This window comes from Pristiophorus japonicus, chromosome 1 (genome assembly GCF_044704955.1).
Source record: "Pristiophorus japonicus isolate sPriJap1 chromosome 1, sPriJap1.hap1, whole genome shotgun sequence".
NCBI classification, from domain to species: domain Eukaryota; kingdom Metazoa; phylum Chordata; class Chondrichthyes; family Pristiophoridae; genus Pristiophorus; species Pristiophorus japonicus.
Window position 1 is genome coordinate 396129316 of NC_091977.1, and position 23949 is coordinate 396153264.

Consider the following 23949-nt stretch of genomic DNA (forward strand, 5'->3'; position numbering starts at 1 on the left):
GAGGTAACAGAGAGAGCAGACAATGGTAATGCAGTAGATGTAACTTATCTCGATTTTCAAAAGGCCTTCGATAAAGTACCCCATAAAAGACTGATGAACAAGGTCAGAGAACACGGAGTCAGAGGACAAGTAGCAGAATGAATAGCTAGCCGGCTTCAAGACAAAAAGCAGTGAGTAGGGGTAAAAGGTAGCTATTCTCAATGGCAGAAGGTAGGTAGTGGTGTTCCACAAGGATCAGAGCTGGGACCACTGTTGCCCACAATTTATATTGATGATTTAGACTTTGGAAACAAAATACAATTTCTAAATTTGTGGATGACACCAAATACTGAGCAGGACTGCAACAAATTATAGGAGGACATAAGAACATAAGAAATAGGAACAGGAGTCGGCCACAGGGCCCCTCGAGCCTACTCCGCCATTTAATAAGATCATGGCTGATCTGATCATGGACTCAGCTCCACTTCCCGCCCGCTCCCCATAACCCCTTATCCCCTTATCGTTTAAGAAACGGTCTATTTCTGTCTTAAATTTATTCAATGTCCCAGCTGGAAAAAGGAGCCGGGCCTTCTGCGCATGAGCGGGGGAAAAAACTGACGTACTTGATGGCGCTGAAATAGCCGCGCATGCGCAGTAGAGCTCCAAGTTGGCAATCAGCCATTTTTAAAGAGCAACTTGCGTGTGTGTGCCAGATGGAGTGCTGTGTTTTGAAAAATTGCAGCTGCATACAGAAGCAGTGCTGTGTGTGTCTGAGAGCTTTTGAAAAAGTGCTGTGTGTGTCTGAGAGCAGCTGCAGCAAAACAAGATGCAACGCAGACCAAGGACAAAGAATTTCTTGGTGGAAGAAGTGGAGGCACTAGTTACTGTGATTGAGAACAGATGGCAGGAGCTGGACACCAGCAGAGGTCACATAAAAGTTCCACCAAAAGAAATGAAGAAACGCTGGAATCAAGTAGCAGAAGATTACTTAGCAGTGGTGAATACCAAGAGATCTGGAGGCCAGTGCAAAAAGAAATGGCAGGACCTTAGTCAAGTAGTTAGTGTAAGTAATATTTTCATTTATTCAATACAATTGTAAATGTGACCAGCTGTAGATGTCCCACGCAGCAGAAAGACACTCTCTCTAAAAAGTTGCATTTTCATCTTTGCAGAGGAAGGTGGCACATAATAAAAGGGAAAGAACTCGAACAGGAGGAGGCCCGGCAAATCTGCACCCACTGTCACCCTTGGAAGAGAGGGTCACTGCTTTGATGGGTCCTGCCTGGAGAAAAGCAACTACCACTGCACAAGCTGGGCCCACACTCGAGGGAGAGGGTAAGTCCTCAAAATTCATCGTGGCCCTTCAAATCAACCTGCTGCCTGGCCTGCGATGTGTGAGCCTACTCATGCCACCCATCCTGCCCCCTCCTCTGCTGCTAACCATTTGACTGTTCTGTTATATTTTGCAGAACCTGAGGCCAATCCTGAAGATGCAGAAGATGATTCAGATGTGGACGAGCCTGAAGAGGAGAACATCTTCCAATCCAACTCTCCAGACCAACATGGGGGTGAGGAGGAGTGGGGGGGGATGGAGATGGATGAAGGCCACACTATTGTACTGACTCTTGAGGAGGTGCCGCTTGCAGCCTCTTCCGTGACTAGTGGTTTGAGTGCCGGTGGGATATTCCATCGTTTCCCACCTTCCGAGGTTGCGGGTCCCAGTAGTGGGGTGTAGCAAGGCACACCCAGGGCCCCACCGTCCCAAGCTGCGGGTCCCAGAGGGATGCAGTGAGGCAGACCGAGGGTGAGGGAAAGGAGAACTCGACCACGCTCTCCTGAGATGCAGGATGTAACAGATGTGGTTCAGATGATGTAATTGAGTGCTGAGAGCATTGACCTTACCCAATCACTCCTGGACACCATCAGTGGGGTGAGTGATGAGGTAGCGGGACTGTCGGGAGAAGTAACAATACTCACCGGGACCATCGGTGAGGGAATAGTGTCCGTGAGGGAGGGAATGTCAGAGGTAGTGCAAACTACATCAATGGTCATGAGGGAGGGAGTGTCAGAGATAGTGCAAAGCACAGCACTGGCCATGAGGAAGGGAATGTCTGAGGTAGTGCAAAGCACAGCACTGGCCATGAAGGAGGGAATGTCAGAGGTACTGCAAAGCACACCAGTGGCCATGAGGGAGGGAATGTCAGAGGTACTGCAAAGCATGGCAGTGGCCATGAGGGAGGGAATGTCAGAGGTACTGCAAAGCATGACACTGGCAATGAGTGAGGGAATGTCAGGGGTAGTACAGGCCATCAGGGAGGGAACGTTTCAGTCCGCTGAGATACTGTCAGGGTGCATGAGGGACGGCATGTATGAGTTAGCTGCTGCAATAAGGGAACACGCCCAGATCCCGCGTCCCATTGACAGAATCAACTGCCACTCCCACTGCAATCCCTGCACCAGCCTCTAAAGATCCCGAAGCCGAGCCTTCCATATTACCACCTGACCGCCCCCCCACCATCAAGAAGTGCACATTATCCAAGATGTTAGAAGGAATAAGTTTGATATCAAGCCCAAAATCACTGCGCCACCGCCGACGGGTAGGGGTGGTGGAGAGTCCAAGACTGAGTGCAGCGGGCGGTGTTCGACTAAAGGGGGATGAAAGATGGGTGCAGCCTTTCTTTGCTGCTGTTGTTGTTACTGTTCTCAAATTAAAAGTTTGTTGTAAGTTATGCAAATTTACAAGTTTATAAGTGACCTTAAAGTTTTTAAGTGATCTTAAAGAGTCATATTAAAGTAAAGTTTGATACAAGAATAATTTTATGCAAGTTAAGTTAAGTACATTGGGCCCAAATTTCCCCAGCCGCCTAGAGCGGCATAGTTAAGGGTGGCACGCCATGTTTTTGGGGGGAAAAAACCGCCAAAAGTGTACCTGCTAATTTGGCTGCTCCCTCGTCGTCCGGTTCCATCGGTGTGGTGCTGCAGAGCCTGCGGGGGGCGGAGCTTCGGCCACGCTTGCTAAGCACAGCCGGCGGGGGGCGGGGCTTGGGCCCAGCGTCTTGGAGTGCCGGCAGGGGGACGCATGTTCGTTTGAGCATGCGCGCATGCGCAATGCGTGTTTCAGCATCCGCGCATGCGCAGTGGAGCAGGAAACTTGGCAATCGGCCAATTAAAGGGAGAACGTCCTAAGTATTATTGGCAATGAACCATATATAAAGGCAAGGTCTAAATAGTGATTTTTGTGTGACAGAGTGGAAAGGAGTGCTGGATAGGTGGAAGAAAGGTGAGAACTGTGATTTTTGAACATTACCTGAGTGCAAGTCCAATACACAAATGACGCAAGAGCTTGCAACAAGAACAAAGAATTTCCTCCACAAGGAAGTGGAGAAACGAGTGACTGTAATTGAGGAGAAATGGCTGGAGCTGGATATCAGCAAGAGTGGTCCCACAAAAGTTTCACCCAAGGAAATAGAAACATAGAAACATAGAAAATAGGTGCAGGAGTAGGCCATTCGGCCCTTCGAGCCTGCACCACCATTCAATATGATCATGCAACTTCAGTACCCCATTCCTGTCTTCTCTCCGTATCCCTTGATCCCTTTAGCCGCAAGGGCCACATCTAACTCGCTTTTGAATATATCTAACGAACTGGCCTCAACAACTTTCTGTGGTGGAGAATTCCACATGCTCACAACTCTGAGTGAAGAAGTTTCTCTTCATCTCATGCCGAAATGGCTTACCTCTTATCCTTAGACTGTGACTCCTTGTTCTCGACTTCCCCAACATCGGGAACATTCTGCCTGCTTGTCCAATCCAGTCAGAATTTTATATATTTCTATGAGATCCCCTCTCATTCTTCTAAATTCCATTGAATATAAGTCTAGTCGATCCAGTTTTTCTTCATATGTCAGTCCTGCCATCCCGGGAATCAGTCTGGTGACCTTCGCTGCACTCCCTCAATAGCAAGAATGTCCTTCCTCAGATTAGGAGAACAAAACTGTACACAATATTCAAGGTGTGGCCTCACCAAGGCCCTGTGCAACTGTACTAAGACTTCCCTGCTCCTATACTCAAATCCTCTCGCTATGAAGGTCAACATGCCATTTGCCTTCTTCACCGCCTGCTGTACCTGTATGCCAACTTTCAATGACTGATGTACCATGTCACCCAGATCTCATTGCACCTCCCCTTTTGCTAATCTGTCACAATTCAAATAATAATCTGCCTTCCTGTTTTTACCACCAAAGTGGAAAACCTCACATTTATCAACATTATACCGCATCAGCCATGTATTTGCCCACTCACCTAACCTGTCCAAGTCACCCGGCAGTCTCTTAGCATCCTCCTCACAGCTCACACTGCCACCCAGCTTACTGTCATCTGCAAACTTGGAGATATTCCATTCAATTCCTTCATCTAAATCATCAATGTATATTGTAAACAGCTGGGGTCCCAGCATTGAACCTTGCGGTACCCCACTAGTCACTGCCCGTCATTCTGAAAAGGACTTGTTTATTCCTACTCTTTGCTTCCTGTCTGCCAACCAGTTCTCTATCCACGTCAATACATTACCGCCAATACCATATGCTTTGATTTTGCACACCAATCTCTTGTCAAAAGCCTTTTGAAAGTCCAAATACACCACATCCACTGACTCCCCCTTGTCCATCCTCAAAAAATTCTAAAAGATTTGTCAAGCATGATTTCCCTTTCATAAATCCATGCTGACTTGGACCAATCCAGTCACTGCTTTCCAAATGCGATGCTATTACATCTTTAATAATTGATTCCAACATTTTCCAACATTTTCCCCATCACTGATGTCAGGCTGACCGGTCTATAATTCTGTTTTCTCTCTCCCTCCTTTTTTAAAATGTGGGGTTACATTAGCTACGCTCCAGTCCAAAGGAACTGATCCTGAGTCTATAGAATGTTGGAAAATTACCACCAATGCATCCACTATTTCTAGGGCCACTTCCTTAAGTACTCTGAGATGCAGACTATCAGGCCCTAGGGATTTATCGGCCTTCAATCCCATCAATTTCCCTAACACCATTTCCTGACTAATAAGGATTTCCTTTAGTTCTTCCTTCTGGCTAGACCCTCGGTCCCCTGGTATTTCCGGAAGGTTATTTGTGTCTTCCTTAGTGAAGACAGAACCAAAGTATTTGTTCAATTGGTCTGCCATTTCTTTGTTCCCCATTATAAATTGACCTGATTCTGACTGTAAGGGACCTACATTTGTCTTCACTAATCTTTTTCTCTTCACGTATCTGCAGAAGCTTGTACAGTCAGTTTTTATGTTCCCTGCAAGCTTACTCTCATATTCTATTTTCCCCCTCCTAATTAAACCCTTTGTCCTCCTCTGCTGAATTCTAAATTTCTCCCAGTCCTCAGGTTTGCTGCTTTTTTTGGCCAATTTATATGCCTCTTCCTTGGATTTAACACTATCCCCAATTTCCCTTATAAGCCACGGTTGAGCCACCTTCCCCGTTTTATTTTTACGCCAGACAAGGACGTACAATTGTTGAAGTTCATCCATGTGATCTGTAAATGTCTGCCATTGCCTATCCACCGTCAACCCTTTAAGTATCATTCGCCAGTCTATCCAAGCCAATTCACGTCTCATACCGTCGAAGTTACCTTTCTTTAAGTTCAGGACTCTAGTCTCTGAATTAACTGCGTCACTTTCCATCTTAATGAAGAATTCTACCATATTATGGTCACTCTTCCCCAAGGGGCCTCACACAACAAGATTGCTAATTAATCCTGTCTCATTACACAACACCCAGTCTAGGATGGCCAGCTCTCTCGTTGGTTCCTCGACATATTGGTCTAGAAAACCATCCCTTATACACTCCAGGAAATCCTCCTCCACCGTATTGCTACCAGTTTGTTTAGCCCAATCTATATGTAAATTAAAGTCACCCATGATAACTGCTGTACCTTTATTGCACGCATCCCTAATTTCCTGTTTGATGCCGTCCCCAACCTCACTATGACTGTTTGGTGGTCCTGTTTGGTGGTCTGTACACAACTCCCACTTGCGTTTTCTGCTTTTTGGTGTTCCGCAGCTCTACCCATACAGATTCCACCTCATCCACGCTAATGTCCTTCCTTACTATTGCGTTAATCTCCTCTTTAACCAGCAACACTACCCACCTCATTTTCCTTTCAGTCTATCTTTCCTGAATATTGAATATCCTTGGATGTTGAGTTCCCAGCCTTGGTCACCCTGGAGTCATGTCTCCTTAATCCCAATTACACCATATCTGTTGACAGATATCTGCACAGTTAATTCATCCATGGAAATGAGAAGAAGCTGGAACTTAGTTGCAGAAGAATATTCCGCAGGGGTGAATACCGCAAGATCTGGAAGCCAGTGCAAAAAGAAATGGCAGGATGTTGGTCAAGCAGTGAGTGTAAGTAATATCTTCATCTTTAAATTGAATTGCAATTGAAAATGTGACCATGTGTGTGTGTCCTACCCATCAGAAGCGCACCATGTGTGAAAATTAATATTTTCATCTTTGCAGAAGAAATTGGGCCACAACAAAAGGGAAAGACTTAGAACAGGAGGAGGTCCGCCAAATCTGCCCCAACTGTCACCCTTGGAACAGAGAGTTGCTGCCTTGCACTGGCAGAAAAAGAATCAGCTCTATACGCAAGAGTGAGGGTGAGTCATTAAAATGTATAGTCGCCCTTCAAATCAACCTGCTGACTGGCCTGCCACGTGTCAGACTACTCATGCCATCCATCCTGCCCCCTCCTGTGCTGCTAACCATTTGACTGTTCTTTGTATTTTGCAGAAGAAGACACTCCTCAACATCCTGAAGATCCACCAGAAGATCCAGATGTGTGCACTCCAGACCAAGGCAGGTGTGGGGAGGAGGGGTGCATGGAAATGTGTTCACGGGAGAATGCTGACCGTGATATGGATCAGTCGATAGTACCGGGCATCACACTGCCAGAAACCTCCATGAGCTCCTCGGCGACATTCCATGGTTTCACACCCTCCGAGGTTGCAAGTCCCAGTGGTGGTGGTGAAATGCATGTTGGGACACCCAGTGCCCCACCGTCCCAGCCTGCATCTCGCACTGGACGGGTGCCACTAGGCAGGCCCACGGAGAGGGGAAGGAGAAGCCGACCAGTCTCTCCTGAGATGCATCCCTCAGGCAGCCAGCTTCTGCAATAAGGGCACAAAGATCGGATACTCAAATGCCACTCCCACTTCAATCCATGCACCAGCCACCAGTGTGACCCAAGCCGGGTCCCCAACCACCCCCCCCCCCCCCACCACCACTGACCCTATGAGTAAGTGCACTTTCCACGAGATGTGGGTGAGGGATGGGTGCAGCTTTTCTTTGCTGTTGTTGTGTTATCATTGAAGTGCACTGAAAATATCCAATAATAAAGTAAAACTGAATCATGTTCCATTAGGACCACACAACATTTAGGGACAACTGTGAAAAGTAAAAATCCCTCATCCCTATCGTCATGCGTGCCTGCCGCCTCTAGCCCTGGCGGGAGGGCTAGCCGGTGCATTCTGCAGTCGGCAAGGTAGGACTGCTCTATTTTCAGTAGCTGATTTATCTCTCATTTATTTTTGATGATGTTGTGCAGCTGTTGTGCTGAAGATGTTGTGAAGGTCTTTAGTGTTTTAGAATCCTCGAACTCACCTTCGCCCCCCCCCCTCCCGACCCACTATCTCTGGCTACCTGCGCTGATTTCTTAAATGTAGGTAAGGTTTTTCTATGCCTACAAAAGGTGGCCACATACACTGGCCTAAGTTAGTTTGGAGTAACTTTCAGCTGGCCAAATTTGCTTCTATGGCCAAAACAGGTGTAAGTGGCTTGTCACGCCCCCTTTTGGAGAGAAAAAACTAAACTAGAAAAAAACCTAACTAACTGACTGACACTGGAGCAAGTTAAATGGGGAAATTTGCAATTTTTAAGTTACTCCAAAGAAAGCTACTTACTCCAAAAAAAAAACAGGACAACTCCTGGGGAAATTTGAGCCCTTAGTAAACTTTTGAATAAAATATATTTTACATTAAAACTGAATCACGTTCCATTAAAACACAACGCAACATTACGGAACAGCTCCAAACAATAAACATGTCCATGTGGAATAGTTGTCGCTGAGCCCTCAGGCATCAGTAAAGCGTTCATGGATGAGCTGCTGGCGCAAGGCTCGAGCAATCGTTAAAAGGAACACGATGGCCCGCCCTCCTCCGACGTCGTGCTCCGGCCTCAGTTATTTGCATGGCTTTCTCATCCTCCTCCTCCTCCTCCTCCTCCTGCTCATCACCTGCATCTTCCACATCATTTATCATCAGCCACTCTCACCGCAGGTGGGTCTTCCACTACCAGCTGCTGCTGCCTCATGATGGCTAAGTTATGCAGCAGGCAGCACACAACAGTGAACTGACCGACAATCTCAGGAGAATATTGCAAGTAGCCTCTGGAATGGTCCAGGCATCGGAAACGCTGTTTCAAGATGCCAATGGTCCTCTCTATGATGCTGCACGTCGCAATGTGCGACATGTTGTATTCACGGTCAGTTTCCGTCCGGGTTACGCGTAGGGGCGCCATGAGCCAGGTGGCGAGGCCCTACCCTTTGTCTCCCAGTAGCCAGCTCTGCCCTTCTGGCTGCTGCTCAAATATGACAGATATAACGCTGTAGCACAGGATGAATGCACCATGGGTGCTGCCAGGGTATCTTGCATCGACTGACATGATGCGATGCTTGTCGTCACACAGGAGCTGCACATTAATGGAGTAGAAGCCTTTTCTATTCCTGAACATCTCGAAATCCTCCAAAGATGCTCGCAAGGTGATGTGGGTACCTTTGGAAAGCCAGCAATCCTGGAGAACCCCACAGCCCGGTCATGGATTGCTTGGGTGGTCATGGGAAACTTGATGAAGTAATTCCTCTGTGCATACAGTGCAGCTGTGACTTGGTGAATGGAGACATGTATTGCATGTTGAGAGATGGCACACACATCTCCAGTTGTAGCTTGAAACGATCCAGGGGCATAGAATGAAAATGCAGCTGCAACCTTCACTTCAACTGACAAAGCAGTCCTCCTGATGCTTCTCAGCTGCAGCTCTGGTCTCAGCAACTCACAGATCTCACGGACAACTTCTCTGCAGAAACGCAGCCTTCTGACACAGTCTGCATCACTCAGGTGCAGGTACGAACGCCTGTCTCGATATTCCCGAGGTGGGTAAGGCCTCCTGCCTAGCACCCTACGGGCTCTGATGTTCCTGATGTGATGAACTCTAATCAATTGTCTCCGACGTAGCACAGTGATGCAGAACGCTCGCACAAGATATGGCATTGTCAGTATTGCCCCCATACTTAAAGTTAAACTTTCAAAGAAGCTCAAAATGGCAGGAAAGCAGGCAGCACAGGTTCACAGTTCTCTCTCTCTCTCTCTCTCTCTCTCTCCCCCCAAGGTCTGTATGGATGGACCACACCCAAAGGTCTTTTGTCCTTTCCTCTCTTCCTCCCCTCCCCCCCTTGTGACCTCTCTCTCCCTCCCCTCTCCCCACTCCCTGCCTTGTGACCTCTCTCTCCCTCCCCCCTCCCCGGGAACCAAACCTTCAGATCGACTGTCTGCAACCCTCTCCGGTCCCCGAGTAAGGTGCCTTCCTGGTCCGCTGTGGTGAGTACCTTCCTGGTCCGGTCTGTGGCCCCTGAGTGCGTGCCTACCAGTCAGTTTGCTACCTCCATCCTCTGCCGAGCCTCTCCGGTCCCCGAGTGAGTGCCGGTCCCGGTCCGCTCCGCTTCCTGCTCCTAGCCCAGGCCGAATGGCCTCCGATTTACTTACCTGCGCCGATATTTTAACTCTCCACAAGGGTTTTCTCGAGAGGCTACATACGCTGGCCTAAGTAGAAATGGAGTAACTATCAGCTGGCCAAAGTTGCCTAAATGGCCAGAATTGGCGTAAGTGGCTGGTAACGCCCCCTTTTGAGAACAAAATTTTTACCTAAAAAAAAACGTTAATAATGAGCTATGCTGGTGCAAATTGATTGGGGAAACTGGTGATTTTTAAGTTAGGCCAGAAAAAGCAACTTACTCCAAAAAAAAACAGCGCAAATACTCGGGAAAATTGAGCCCATTATGTGGATGCTAAGGTAAGGATTCTGGGATCAGAAAAGACAGAAAGTGATTGAGAACTTCTATAAGAAGATAGTGGAGTAGAGATTCAGGATGGTCATTTTTGGGTTCACCGGTGGCACAGGGTACAATCCCTGTACCAGAATGCAGAGGCCAAAGGAGCTCCTAAAATTGGGCCTCGGGCCTCATTCTGATGTGGCACGAAGAGACCGTTGGCGAAGAGTCTATGAAGATTGGGCCATTGCGAGTGTTGCAGTGGCCCTCAATTGAGAGAACTGGGTCGGGGGATCGGAGGTCTGGCGATCGGAGGCCGGGAGGGTCAGAGATGGGGAGAATGAGCAGCAGCGGTGACATGCGCTCTTTAAATGTGTGGTCGGGGCTCCTTTTGTGAAAGGCAGTTCCAAGGTTTAACTTTCCTGAGTTCAGCCAGTGCCGGCTGCCTCAGGGAAAACTCATTCGGGGCCACTTATTTGCATATGAAAGAAACTAATGGTTGTTTTAGGCGTGGGCACTGGCCAATCATTTTTTGTCCTATTCCAATATGCCAGCTGGAAATGCACGCATACATCCTGCCCACCATATTGAAGACTTTGTAGGCTGGTTAACACCTGAAAAAAAGGGCACTGCACTTTATAAGCAAGTATCTGGGGCTATAAAAGACAAACATTCTGGGCAAGGGCCAAAGCTGAGGCCCAAAGTTTTTGAAAATGTCTGCCGTCCAGGTGGATGTAAAAGAACCCATGGCACTATTCGAAGAAGGGTAGCAGAGTCCTCTCGGCATCCAAGCCAACATTTATCCCTTAATCAACACCTCAAATAAATGATCCGGTTATTTATCTCATTGTTGTTTCTGGGACCTTGTTATGTACAAATTGGCTGCCATGTTTCCCAACTTCTCCAAGTATATTTCTTTCATTTCATTTTAGTGTCTCAGTTGAATTTAAAGCGTACTAGGAAAACTAAAAGGATATTTTCATATTCTAAAGTCATCATGGGCTGAATCTTAATTCCCCAAAACGGGTGAGTTGGGGTCGGGTTGGGTCAAAGGTGAAAATTCAAAAAATCTGAAACCTGACTCAAACCCACCCATTCCCAGTTTTAATTGAGGTGGTATGAAGAGCGGGCAACTAATCCACTCACAGGAGGCGGGTTGGCAATTAAATATTATAATGAGGTTCCATGCCTTCATTTTAACAGTCATTCTATCTGTAACCACAGGCGGTTGGGTTTCCCAGGCCTCAGGAAACCCGGCAGGTGAAAGGAGGCGAGAAGGGCTAAATCCATAAGGTTAGTGCCTTTACAGGACTGCTGGTGGGCCAAGAGGAACAGGAATGTTTCTTCCCGGCACAATAAGCTACCCTGTAAACATACCCCACAATCTGCCTGCTCCACCACACCCCCCACCAACAATCATCGGAATCCGCCCCCCATCGTGATCTCTCCCATCCCCTACTAGATCTACCTGCATTCAGCCCTGAACTGCAAGCTTTCCCATCGGCAGGCCCTCCAGCCTGTCAATCATGAGCTGGAAACCAAACTGCAGAGCGTTCGGGAAACTCGTACCTCCGGGTTGCCCAATATCAAAACAGCTCCCCCCGCACAGAACGCAGCTGCAAGCTAAAATCCAGGTCCATGACACTGTACACTTTAGAATAATTAGGTTGCCATATTGTTCATGGGAGGACAAAACTGTTATGTATGTAAACTTGTATATACCTTGTACAGCCACCAGAAGTCTCATCCCCTGGAGTCCCAAGGGATCCCATAATCCCTTGGGAGCACAGGTACTTAAGGAGGTCTCACAGGCTGGAGAGGCACTCTGGAGACCTGCAATAAAAGATTACGGTCACACTTTACTTTGAGCTCACAGTATCCAGTCAGACTCTTTATTCAAATATAACAAAGCATCTTTCTCTCCCATTCTATACCTATCTTTGTTTGTTCCTTCTGTATGCCCCTTACTCTGCATGCCCTCACAAACATTATCTCCCTTTCTCTCTACATATCTCCCTTTCTTTCTGTATATCTTTTACTTTCTTTCAATCCAGACCTATAGTCAGATTAAGGCATCAACCCTCTGATGTCCCCAGAAATCATTTCCTCTCACCTTGGGAGCAATGCCAGTTTGTGTGTTGGCTTATTCAGCCAGATCACATCTAGATTTGCCTCTCCCCAAATGCTCCATTCCAAGCTAAGAAAAAGTGAGAGGATAAGGTCATGTCTAGGAGGAAGCAAACATGGAGGCTGGAGCCAATGGGACAGGAAGTGACTTGGGATGGTGGGGGTCTGCCTGGGTTTGAAGGGGGCAAGCAGATAGTCTGAAAGGGATAGTCTGAAAGGGATAGTCTGAAAGGGATAGTCTGAAAGGGATAGTCTGAAAGGGGGCTGGGAGAGTGTGAGTAGAGATGCTGACTGTGGAAGTGGGTAATAAAGGAATAAACAGAGTGACAGCATCATGGCTTTGAACTGAGGAATGAGGACAGATAGAGATTTTGCTAAGAAGGCAATGGGGAACTGTCAAAGCAGTGGAAAATAGACTAACATCTTTTTTTGGGAGATTGGATTTATAAAGTATTAACATTTTTTGGCATTAGTGACATAATTGCACTGATTAGCAAATATGAAAATAGCACTAGTCATCATAGATATAGAAAATGTTGATAGGTCGATATGCGCATATATCACAACCATCCTAATAATTAATAAAACCGCTTCAGTATAATGTTTTACACTAGATATGCTACAACTATCTGCTGCAAAGTTACACTTGACTGCTTGAATACAGATTCAAATTATCTGACATATAATTGTTTAGACTTGTGCATCTCTATTTTTGATCATTTTAACTCTCATTTCTTATCTGTTTAAATCATCCATTATCCTCACTCGCTCATACAGCAGACCAGCTCTGCCCCTCCTATCCACCTCTTCCAACTCCTCACATAGTCCCTTCAGGCACATTTCTGCAGCCTCATCAGTCTCTTCCCTGAGCTCTTTGTTCAATCTCCAGTATTTTCTGTGTTCACATTTTTCCATTTCCTTCATTCATCCATTTTAACGAGCATTTCATTGGTCACCCATAATTTCTTTGCTCCTTTGCCCTTTATCAGACCTACAGTTTGCTCTGCACTTTCCCTGAAAAATATAGTTGATCAACTATTAACTGACCCAATTGAAGTAAGAAACAGATGGCAAGAATATGGTGAAGAACTGTATGCCAAAAAAAGCCAGTTGACATTGAAATATGGAAGGAAGAGAAGGTGGAAATTGATCTTCTGGGTCCGAAAGTCCTTGAGTGAGAGTTGCAATAAAGTGAGTTTGAGAATAAAAAGGCTGCAGGCCTTTGGTGAGATTCCAACATAATTAATTAAAAACATGGGAGAGGAGGCAACAAATAAACTCACTGATACAAAAGCAAAATACTGCGGATGCTGCAATCTGATATAAAAACAGAAAATGCTGAAAATTTCAGCGGGTCAGGCAGCAACTGTGGAAAGAAAGAGAGTTAACGTTTCAGGTCGATGACCCTTCGTCAGAACTGGTCGTCAAACAAGCTCATTGATTTGTGTAAAACCATGTAGTTGAAAGGAGAATGGCCAGATAATTTCATGAAAATAATCATAATAGCTCTGGTATTAAAGCTAAGTACTGGCAAATGTAATGAGTTTTGTACCATCAGTTTGAATCCACGTGTTTCAACGATTATGGTCAGATTACTTACAAGAAGGTTAAGAGCAAAAGCAGAGCAATATTTTGGCAAAGATCAATTTGGGTTTGGTAGAGGATGTGGAACAAAAGAAGCAATAGGGATAATGCCAGAAATATACAACAGGTGTACGTTTCCTTTGAAAATGTTGATAGAGTGAACTGGATCAAACTAATGAAGGTACTACAAAATATTTATGTGGATTAGAGATAAAGGATTTATATATGAGACAAACTGCAAGTGTTAGGGTAGCAGATAGAGAGTCAGAACCAGGAGTGATTGGAAGAGGATACTGCTTGTCACCAGTGTTGTTCAACGCATTTCCAGAAGCAATGGTAAAAGAAATGTTTAATCAGATAGAGGAAAGAGAGAAACTTGGAGGTTAACTACTGAAAGCTGTCAGATTTGCTAATGATAATGTCCTGGTAGTAAGTACCATGAATGGACTAAAGTGGTCAGCAGATAACCTGAATGCTGCAGTAATGGATTATGGAAAGATGATCAATGTGGGCAAGACCAAAGTTATGAAGGTTTCTAGAAATGCTGGTGAAAGAGTGAGCATTTTAATAAATGTGTAATGGTTAGATCAGCTCAGATAATTTAAATTTCTGGAAAGTATAATGACTGAAGATTGCAGGTAAGCCAACGAGTTGAGGGCTACGATTACATTGGGAAAAGTTACACTTAATATAAAGAAGAGGATATTGACTGAATGACTGAATAGAGAAATGAACAAAAGATTAGTGAAGAGTTTGATATGGACCATGGTGCTGAAACATGAATGCTGAGGAAAGAGGAGGCCGGGCTTTTAAAGAGCTTTGAGATGTGGGTTTGGAGCCGCATGGAGAAAGTAAAGTGGATAGATAAGAAAGTCAAATGGAGTGTTGGCAATGATACAAAAATAACATAGTTTGATTGATGTCATCAGAAAAAGACAAATTAATTGGATTGGGGATGTACTGAGAAGGGATGGGATGTTGAAAAAATTGATAGAGGGATGAATGGAAGGAATAAAGAAAAATAAAATGCCTCTGGACCACCTGAAGAATGGGAGATCTTATGGAGAATTAAAGAGAGGAACATAAGACAGTGTAGCTTGGAGAAAGGAGAATCGAGTTATAATCTGCCTGAGGCAGACCAATGATAATGATGATCTGTATAGAAGAACAGTTTAATCTATCTTTAAACTTACATATATTTGCCTTTTATCATTAATATAAAAAAGAAATGTGCCATCTGGCTGGTGTTAGCAGAAATATTCAAGTCACAAATTATACCAACTCTGGAACACACTTTTAAAAGAAAATCTATAGGCTGCATTTGTGAAATCACAATGACAACCTGGAAATCTCAACATTCCTGGGTCCATACTGAGTGTCTACGGGCCCGGGAAGGCATCACAAAAGCCGGTTTTCAGCACACAATGCGCATGCGCTGAAAACCGGCTTTTCCGATCTGTTAAGCTGGAGCTTGACAGATCCAACGCATATCGGGAGCGATGACATTTGTAAGGGAAAGATTGCGGGATTTACCCATATCTTGCCCAGCAAATGTCCTCAAAACTCTTGCGCCTGATAAAAGCAGGCGCATAGCCTACTTTTATACTTTTATAGGCGTTTTAAAACATACAAAAATCTAATTAAATTAAATTTTAAAAACACATTTTATTAAAAACCCTGCCAACGAAGGTAAGTTTATTTTTAATCCTAATTACAAAACTTTAAAAAAATTCAGAAAAATATTTTTCTAAGGCATTTATTAACTTTCATTTCAATTAATTTTAATTATGTGACATGTGTTTTTTTATTTTTTATTATGGTGTTTAGTATGTTTTTTTTAAATCATTAATAGCAATGAGAACTTGTAGATACAGAGTCCTCATTGCTATTACTGAGAAAGCTGTGGAATACAGTACCTAATTGGTTGAGCAGTCACACGTGACTGCACCTTTTGCGTGGGAACCTGGAGGACGGGAGCGCACTTCGCAGCGCGGGAAGGGAAGGCCTCCCCAATGGAATCTCACGCCCCTCCAGGACCACCAGGTAGATTCGTAGAAATTTTTCAGGTCGGAGGCATCCGCCCGCAGGAAACCTCCGACCGCAATTTCTAGGCCAAAATTTCCCCATTAAAGCTAATGTGAGTGTATTTAAGTTATAATGTTCAATGACCTGAATACTTATTGTAGAAGAATCCAGGTTTGCATAACTATAATGTTGGTACGATAAATTATTTCACATGTGGTAGCTTTTAGGAGTCAGCTGGTGGCTCAGTGGGTAGTATCCTCGCCTCTGAGTCAGAAGGTTGCGGACTGAAGTTCCAATCCAGGACTGAAGTGCAAAAATCTAAGCTGACACTATAGTGCAGGGAGTGCTGCACTGTCAAGGTGCCGTTTTTCAGACGAGACATTATACCAAGGCCCCATCTGCCCTCTGAAGTGGATGTAAAAGATCCCTTGCCACTATTTCGAAAAGCAGGGGAGTTATCCCCGGTGTACAGGCCAATATTTATCCCTTGACCAACATCATTAAAGCAGATTATCTGGTCATTATCATATTGCTGTTGGTGGGAGCTTGCTGTGCTCAAATTGGCTGCAGCATTTCCTACATTACAACAGTGATGCACTTCAAAAAGTACTTCAATGGCTGTAAAGCACTTTGGAACATCCGGTGGTCATGAAAGGCGCTATATAAATGCAAGTCTTTCTTCCTTTCTTTCTTTATTGCATACCAGCCATTAGATCTATCTGCCACTATACTATAAATAAATGTACTGTAACATTTTGCAACTGGAGATCAGCACCAGCATTATATAGATTCATTTTTGCTTGTTTCATCTTTCCTGAGATTATTCATGGTAAATTAATTTCACAAATGCACATACAAGTATAAAGATTTACATCTTACTCTTTCTTCGTTCTCGCTCCTTTAGAAAGGCCTCTAACCATTCCTGTTTGTCTTCTGGTGTCTTTGCCATGCAGACAAACCATTTATTTTTGGCAGTATTGTGTATTTTCCAACCATTGATCACCGTATGACCACTGCTGTGATAATCCGCTGGAAGAAAGAACAATGCTAATTATACACATGCACAACATTATACTCAAAAACACAACAACGGGAATATTTTTAAGTTATCACAAATGTTTTGAAAAAATGTGATGGCATTTCTCCTACTTCTTTGAGCATCCACAATGTATGGCATAAACTATTGTAAAGCTGCAAGAGACACTGAAGTACTCAGTTCACTAACACTGTAAAAGACCAATTTTAAAAAAGGAATTGAAAGGTCTTCATTCATTTGTTTGGAATGCATACTTGGATAAATCCAGCACAATGAATATCAGCATCAAACCTGAGCTAGCCATTAGTAGCAGAGGTTATTCTGCCTACTATACATTAGGAGGATATTATACTGTTCAACATCAGCATGAAAAAAATAAAATGTATCTGTAATGTATCCATTTTCTCATCATTTGAGGTCACTAATTCACAGTCCAAGAAGTCAAACCAATTGCACATTATCAAATTAATTGTGGCACCATATAAATTGGCTAAAAATTCGGTACCATGTAACACTCGCGAGGTGCAAGGCTTTCCACGCGCTCCATTTTCTTTCTGGGGCGGTAGCGGGGCGGATGCTTCGTCAGCGGGGCGAGCGGTTCAGCAGCGCTACGCACTGGGCCGCGTAGCATTGCCGCGTAGGAGGGGCTCTTCCCTGAATTAAAGGAAGGGCCCAAGCTGCATACTCTGCAGATTTTAAACACACCTACCTGGACCACCGGGCAGCGGGGTGCCAGGCTGAACGATCATAGAAACTTGGGGCCCAAGTTTCCACAAGAAAAAAAACGGGCGCCCCTCCGAGCTGGGCGCCCGTTTTTCGCGCCTAAAAAAATCCTCGGTATTCTCCACCTACCTGCAGGTCCTCTGGCCGTAGGCGCAGCCAGCACGAGCCGTGGGGGGGCGGAGCCAGGTCCCTGCGCTAAAAACAGTGCCGGGACCTCTGCACATGCGCGCTACAGTGGGCACGCAAGTGCAGTAGCTCCAGGCGCCGAACTGTGTGGGAGGGGCCCGAAGCACGCAGCCCCTAGCCCTGGCCGAATGGCCTCACTGGGGCTGCGTGAATAAGGCTCCTCCCACGGCCAGCTCCTGCTCTCCCCCCGCCCCCGACCAGACCCGACACCGGCACGAATGGCTGCAGAATTCTCCCTGGCTGAAGCACTTTCACACAGCTAGGAAGATGGTTTATTTAATCTTTTCTTGACTTATAAATGTTTATTCAGGTTGGATTTAATTGTATAATATTTGTCGAAGTATAAATAAGGATTTATTGTAGAATTTAATGAGTTCCCTTCCACCCCCCCCTCCACCCCCCCCACCTCGTTCTGGACGCCTAATTTGTAACCTGTGCCTGATTTTTTTAGTGTGTAGAACAGGTTTTTTCAGTTCTACAAAAATCTTCACTGGCTCCATTCTACTTTAGTTTGGAGTACGTTTTCACTGTGGAAACTTTCAAATCAGGCGTCAGTGGCCGGACACACCCCCTTTTGAAGAAAAAATTCTGTTCCAAAGTAGAACTGTTCTACCTGACTAGAACTGCAGAAAAAAAAATGTGGAGAATTGCAATTTATAAGATAGTCCATTCTCCACCAGTTGCTCCTAAAAATCAGGCACAAATCATGTGGAAACTTGGGCCCATAGAAACATAGAAAATAGGTGCAGGAGTAGGCCATTCGGCCCTTCGAGCCTGCACCGCCATTCAATGAGTTCATGGCTGAACATGCAACTTCAGTACCCCATTCTTGCTTTCTTGCCATACCCCTTGATCCCCCTACTAGTAAGGACTACATCTAACTCCTTTTTGAATATATTTAGTGAATTGGCCTCAACAACTTTCTGTGGTAGAGAATTCCACAGGTTCACCACTCTCTGGGTGAAGAAGTTTCTCCTCATCTCGGTCCTAAATGGCTTACCCCTTATCGTTAGACTGTGACCCCTGGTTCTGGACTTCCCCAACATTGGGAACATTCTTCCTGCATCTAACCTGTCTAAACCCGTCAGAATTTTAAACATTTCTATGAGATCCCCTCTTATTCTTCTGAACTCCAGTGAATACAAACCCAGTTGATCCAGTCTTTCTTGATATGTCAGTCCCGCCATCCCGGGAATCAGTCTGGTGAACCTTCGCTGCACTCCCTCATCGCGGCATGAACCCCGCGTCCAAAGCCGCAACGGTGAGCAAAAAAAAAGCTAACATTTTTTTGATGAGCAGCCAGTCACCTCCCCTTTAACTTTCACCCTGCTAGCGGCCAATTGCCCAATACGCACCACCTGAAGCAGTCGTCGCCTGGCACAGCTTCAGAGGGTGATACACAATTTAGGGTCCAGGGCGCTCATGGGGCGCTGTGCATGGCAATGACGTCACGCACTCTGGGCGCAGGAGATCGGGGCGCAATGGATAGCGCCGCTACTAAACTCCCGCCAAATTTAGCGGGAGTCGTTAGCGCCGTTGCGTCCAGTCGCAAAGTTTCTAGTAACTTCCCCACAGCTGGTGTTTGACTGACGAGTCAGTAGTTACATAGATTCTCTTTCCCATTCTTCTCAAAACAAGGAGTGATATTTGCAATTTTCCAATCCAATTAGGTCACTAGAGGAATTATATATTGATAACTACAAACTATAATGTTTACTCACAAACTGGGGAGCCTTGATGTTTTGGGGGTCCCCTATAACAGAGAGTTTTATGAATACCTAACTCTGGGTCAGTGTAAGAAAGTTTGAGGCTAAAAATCTCTTGCGTGGCTCATCCTAGCATAGTTGCCGGGATACACCACATTTAAAAAGTACTTGGATGTGCACTTGAAGGGCCGTAACCTTCAGGGTTATGGACCTAGAGCTGGAAAGTGGGATTAGACTGGATAGCCTTTTGTTGGCCGGCACAGACACGATGGACCGAAATGGTCTCCATCTATGCTGTAAACTTCTATGATAAGTTCCTGATACCTGCTCTGCACCAGAAACATTAATTATTAAAATTTACCTGAATATTTCTTCATCGGTGACAGGATTTTCTGGTGTTTAAGTCACTCTGTGCTCATTTCCTTGCAGAGCTGTCACCACCAGTTACTTATGGGTCTCAATGGTGGCACAGAAATGGTATGGACATGAGTGGCGACTTGCTTCGATATGCGTGCTACTGCCAAGAGGTATTTCCTAACAGGACTCATTATCTTCGTAAGGACAGTGGTCTGCCATGATTTCCCTAAAGACCTATCTCATGTGTTCTCCAAGTAAGTAGAATTTTACATTACAACTACAGGGCCTTCTATTGATCAAAACAAAATCTTGAACAATGTTTCAGGTTATTTGTACCTATCAGATGCTCAATCCTGCCAAATACTCAGTGCCATAGAAACTGTTTGATCAGCAATTAATCATTATTGTATGAACATTTGAAATGAATATATTTATCTTGAGCAGAAATACATTCTTTTATTTGATTAAGTTGATATTCTCACAACAGACATAGAGCTGGATTTTGGGCTTTTTGGATTTCGGGGCGTTAAAGTTAGCCCCTGAAATTTCGGCGAAAAAGTTAGTTCGAGGAGCGTTGGTGTTAAGTCAGCCACCGGACTTTGTGCGCCCAAGCCAAAACTTGTGTCGTTAAAGGAGGTGGCCATTTTGCGCATGCACAGTTTTTTTCTCATCCGGTCGCAAACGCTAATGCAGGGCGCAGCAGTTTCCTGCGTGCATGCGCATATAAACCATCCCACTTCAGTCACTTCTGCAGAGATGGAGGATCAGGAGGGAAGGCAGCATGCCAGGCGCTTCAGCAATGAGGCGAGTAAGGCCTTAGTCAATGCAGTCGAGAGGAGGTGGTCCTCACTCCATCTTGCTGGGGGAGCCAGTGCACTCCCACCTGTTTTTAAGAGACTGTGGAGGGACCTTGCACAGGAAGTGTCTGCTGCAGACACTATGCCCAGAACTGCCACACAGTGTCCAAAAAAGTTCAACGACCTTACCAGGTTCGTCAGGGTGAGTACCATTTGCATTTATGTATGCCTCCATGACTTCTAATATGAATCTCGCACACTATGTGAAGTTTTTCATGCATGTGGTCGCTCTCAACAGTCTGTGGGGTGGATTTCACAATACATAAGAAAGATGAAGGCTTACTTCTACACCCATTGGCTTCTAATGATCCATGCACATAAACGCAATCATTTACATCCTTCTTCACAATACACTCCCACGGCTGCTATGCCTTTTCAGAAAGATCACCTACAGCCCCCATGTTACATCCCGCTAACCTCTTAACAATTCCTCATGAAGCACATGCAACATCCAAACAGATTGAACGGAAGCCACTAGAACATTCACAAAGTATCACCTATTGCACTGTGCCATAATAGCAGAGAAACCCTTTTTAAACTCTTCCTATTTTTCTCTTTGCAGTCGAAGCATTGCCACAATTATTGGCACTCAATGATGTCGAGGAACGGGCGTCAGCCCTCATAAGTGTACCAGCTCAGGCAGTTGCCGGGGGCAATGTTGAGCCTCCTTCAGTACTGAGGGTATGCAAATGGATAGAGCGACTGAAGAGACTGCATTGAGACATATAATGAAGTGGCAGCGGGCCTTCAAATCAACATGTGCAATGCCACCTTCCTCCTATCACGCTGGCCTCTCCCCTGCTGCTAACCACACGTCTGTTGTTTTCTGCTTGCAGATGACCAGCCACTAGCACAACATCCAACATCTGGCCATGGGGGAAGATGATGAGGGAAGAGAAGAGAGTGTTCTGCCTGAGCCTCAGAACCCACCAGTTGCACCATCTGGCCTCACTATATCTGGGGACGATGCCAATTTCCTGGGATTTGAAGAGTCGAAGGCTCCTGGCCCCAGTCGCCTACAACAGCGCAGTTCGAGAGGGGAATCACGCAGGCTAGCTCTTCAGAGGGAGAGTCGGCAAAGTCGGTCTGCTCAATGACAGGTAGACATGGAACTGGACTTGGTGGAAATGTCCAGGGAAAACACAGGAATGCACCGTGAGCTTATGAATGCATTAGGACCGATCCCAGAGAGTACTGGCAAGCAAACTGCGACTGTTGGAGACAGCGTCACAGGTTGTCGTTGCAAGTCGTGAGTCCAGCAAGGCCTCATTGCTCACACACAGGCTGGTGGCCTCGAGCAGCGACAGTGGCATTCCAGAGTGTGTGACGCATGCCCTTGATCACATCGCAACCTCAGGCACAAACTACAATTCAGCTTGGTGATGTGATGCGGTCTCTGTGTTCCCCACTGTCCAACAGGGGAGGGACAGTGCCGAAGCAGACCAACAAGTTGTCGGGAGACATCGTGTTCCAAATGCTGAGGCCCAGCCCCGTCAGAGAGTCAGTGGCTCCTAGGAAATGGAAGGTGCTATCCTTCCTCAGGATGACAGCATTCTGGCTCCTACCACTGACTCGACAACCATGTACCATACACGGTTGACACCCCATCCATCAGTGACTGCGCCCGCCGATGAGGAGGTGCAGCAGTCCGCCGCCGGTCCTTCCAGGCCAAGAACTGGTCCAGGGCCTCCTCAGAGACCGTCTGCATTGTCTGGCCCCCCAAGACAGCAGCCTTCTAGCTGCCTTGCTGTAGGCATTGAAGCCTCATTGAGGAGGAGCAGTAGGCATGGGAGGGGGTTGAAGGGAACGGGAAGGGACAATTTTGACTAAGAGTCATGAAGGGCTGGCACAAGTTTGTAAATAGTTATGTGATAACAATTGACTCATCTTGAATTGTCATGCTGCAGGAAGCACTTTACTGTTTATTAACGTTTTGTTGACTGCAGGAGGCAGTTTCATCTTTGTTTATGTTTTGTTGACTGGAGGACACAGATTAGTGTTTATTTACATTTACTTTAACCATTGTATCGTTTTTGGGCTTTTGGGGGGGAACATTGTTAATTATTCATGTTTATAAAAATGTTTGTTGGACCTTTGTCATTGGTGTCTTGTATCGTATTGCAGAATTCAGTGTAGATGAGCAGGCACGGTGGCATAGAGTAGCGAATCAATGCTGCCATCCCATCTTCCCCATTCAAGCAAATCAGTCAATGATGAGCTGCCGACGCAAGGCTCTTGCTGTGGCCACATCTCCACGCTGCCTCCCCTGTGGTTCTGATGGCATCGCAATGGGTTCCTCGCCTGGCTCCTCTTCCTCATCCCCCTCCTCCTCCTCCTGAGGTGGTCCTGCAATCCCCACTGGCAAAGCCTGGCCTCTCATGATGGCTAAATTCTGCAGTATGTAGCAATTTGGAGACCTGTTGAGGGGAGTATTGAAAGCTGTCTCCAGAGCGGTCCAGGCATCGGAAGTGCTGCTTGAGCACGCCAATTGTTTGTTCGATGATGTTGCGAGTGACTGCATGGCTGTCATCGTCGCACTGCTCGGCTTCTGTGGTGGGGTTCTGGAGAGAGATCATGAGCCAGGTGGCCAGACCATATCCCTTGTCCCTGATCAGCCAGCCTTGTTATTGTCTTTGTTGCTGAACCATTTGTGAGACACTGCTCTCATGCAAGGTGAAAGCATTGTGTGTGCTCTTTGGATAGCGGGCATTCACTGTGAGGATGTGCTGCATGTGATCGCAGACCAGCTGTACGTTTAGGGCGTGGTGTCCCTTTCGGTTTCTGAAGACCTCTGCATTGTGTAATGGTGCTCGCAAGGCGATGTGTGTGCAGTCAATGGCACCTTGAACATTGGGGATGCCTGCAAATCATCCAAACCCGAGAGCCCTCTCATTCTGGCTGTCACTGCTCATTGGGAACATTATGAAGTCCATTCTGCGTGTACACTAAGTGCCCTTGTACCTTGGTGAATGTAGCAATGTGCAGCGTACTGAGAGATGATGCATATGTCCCCTGCTGCTGCCTGGAAGGAGCCGGAGGCATAGAAGACCATTGCCACAGTCACCTTCACCTCAACAGACAGCGCAGTCCTGTTGGCGCTGGTAGACTGTAGGTCAGCACTTCTTTTAGAGCGCAGCCTTCTAACGCAGTGCACCTCAGAGATGAGCGATGTTCCCTGTAAATCCGTGGTGGGTAAGACTTCCTCCACATATGTCTGCGACCTCTTCGATTCTGTGGCCCAAAATGGCCAAGA

At 45.9% G+C, this 23949-nt stretch overlaps 1 protein-coding gene across 1 annotated transcript in view; it reads right to left on the reverse strand.

Moving 5' to 3' along the window:
• prex2 (phosphatidylinositol-3,4,5-trisphosphate-dependent Rac exchange factor 2) overlaps positions 1–23949 on the reverse strand; it is a 910511-nt gene that overhangs the window by 667407 nt on the left and 219155 nt on the right. The window contains exon 9 of the mRNA XM_070891336.1: positions 16711–16860. Within this exon, the coding sequence (XP_070747437.1) occupies positions 16711–16860 (150 nt within the window). The remainder of the gene's footprint in view (positions 1–16710; positions 16861–23949) is intronic.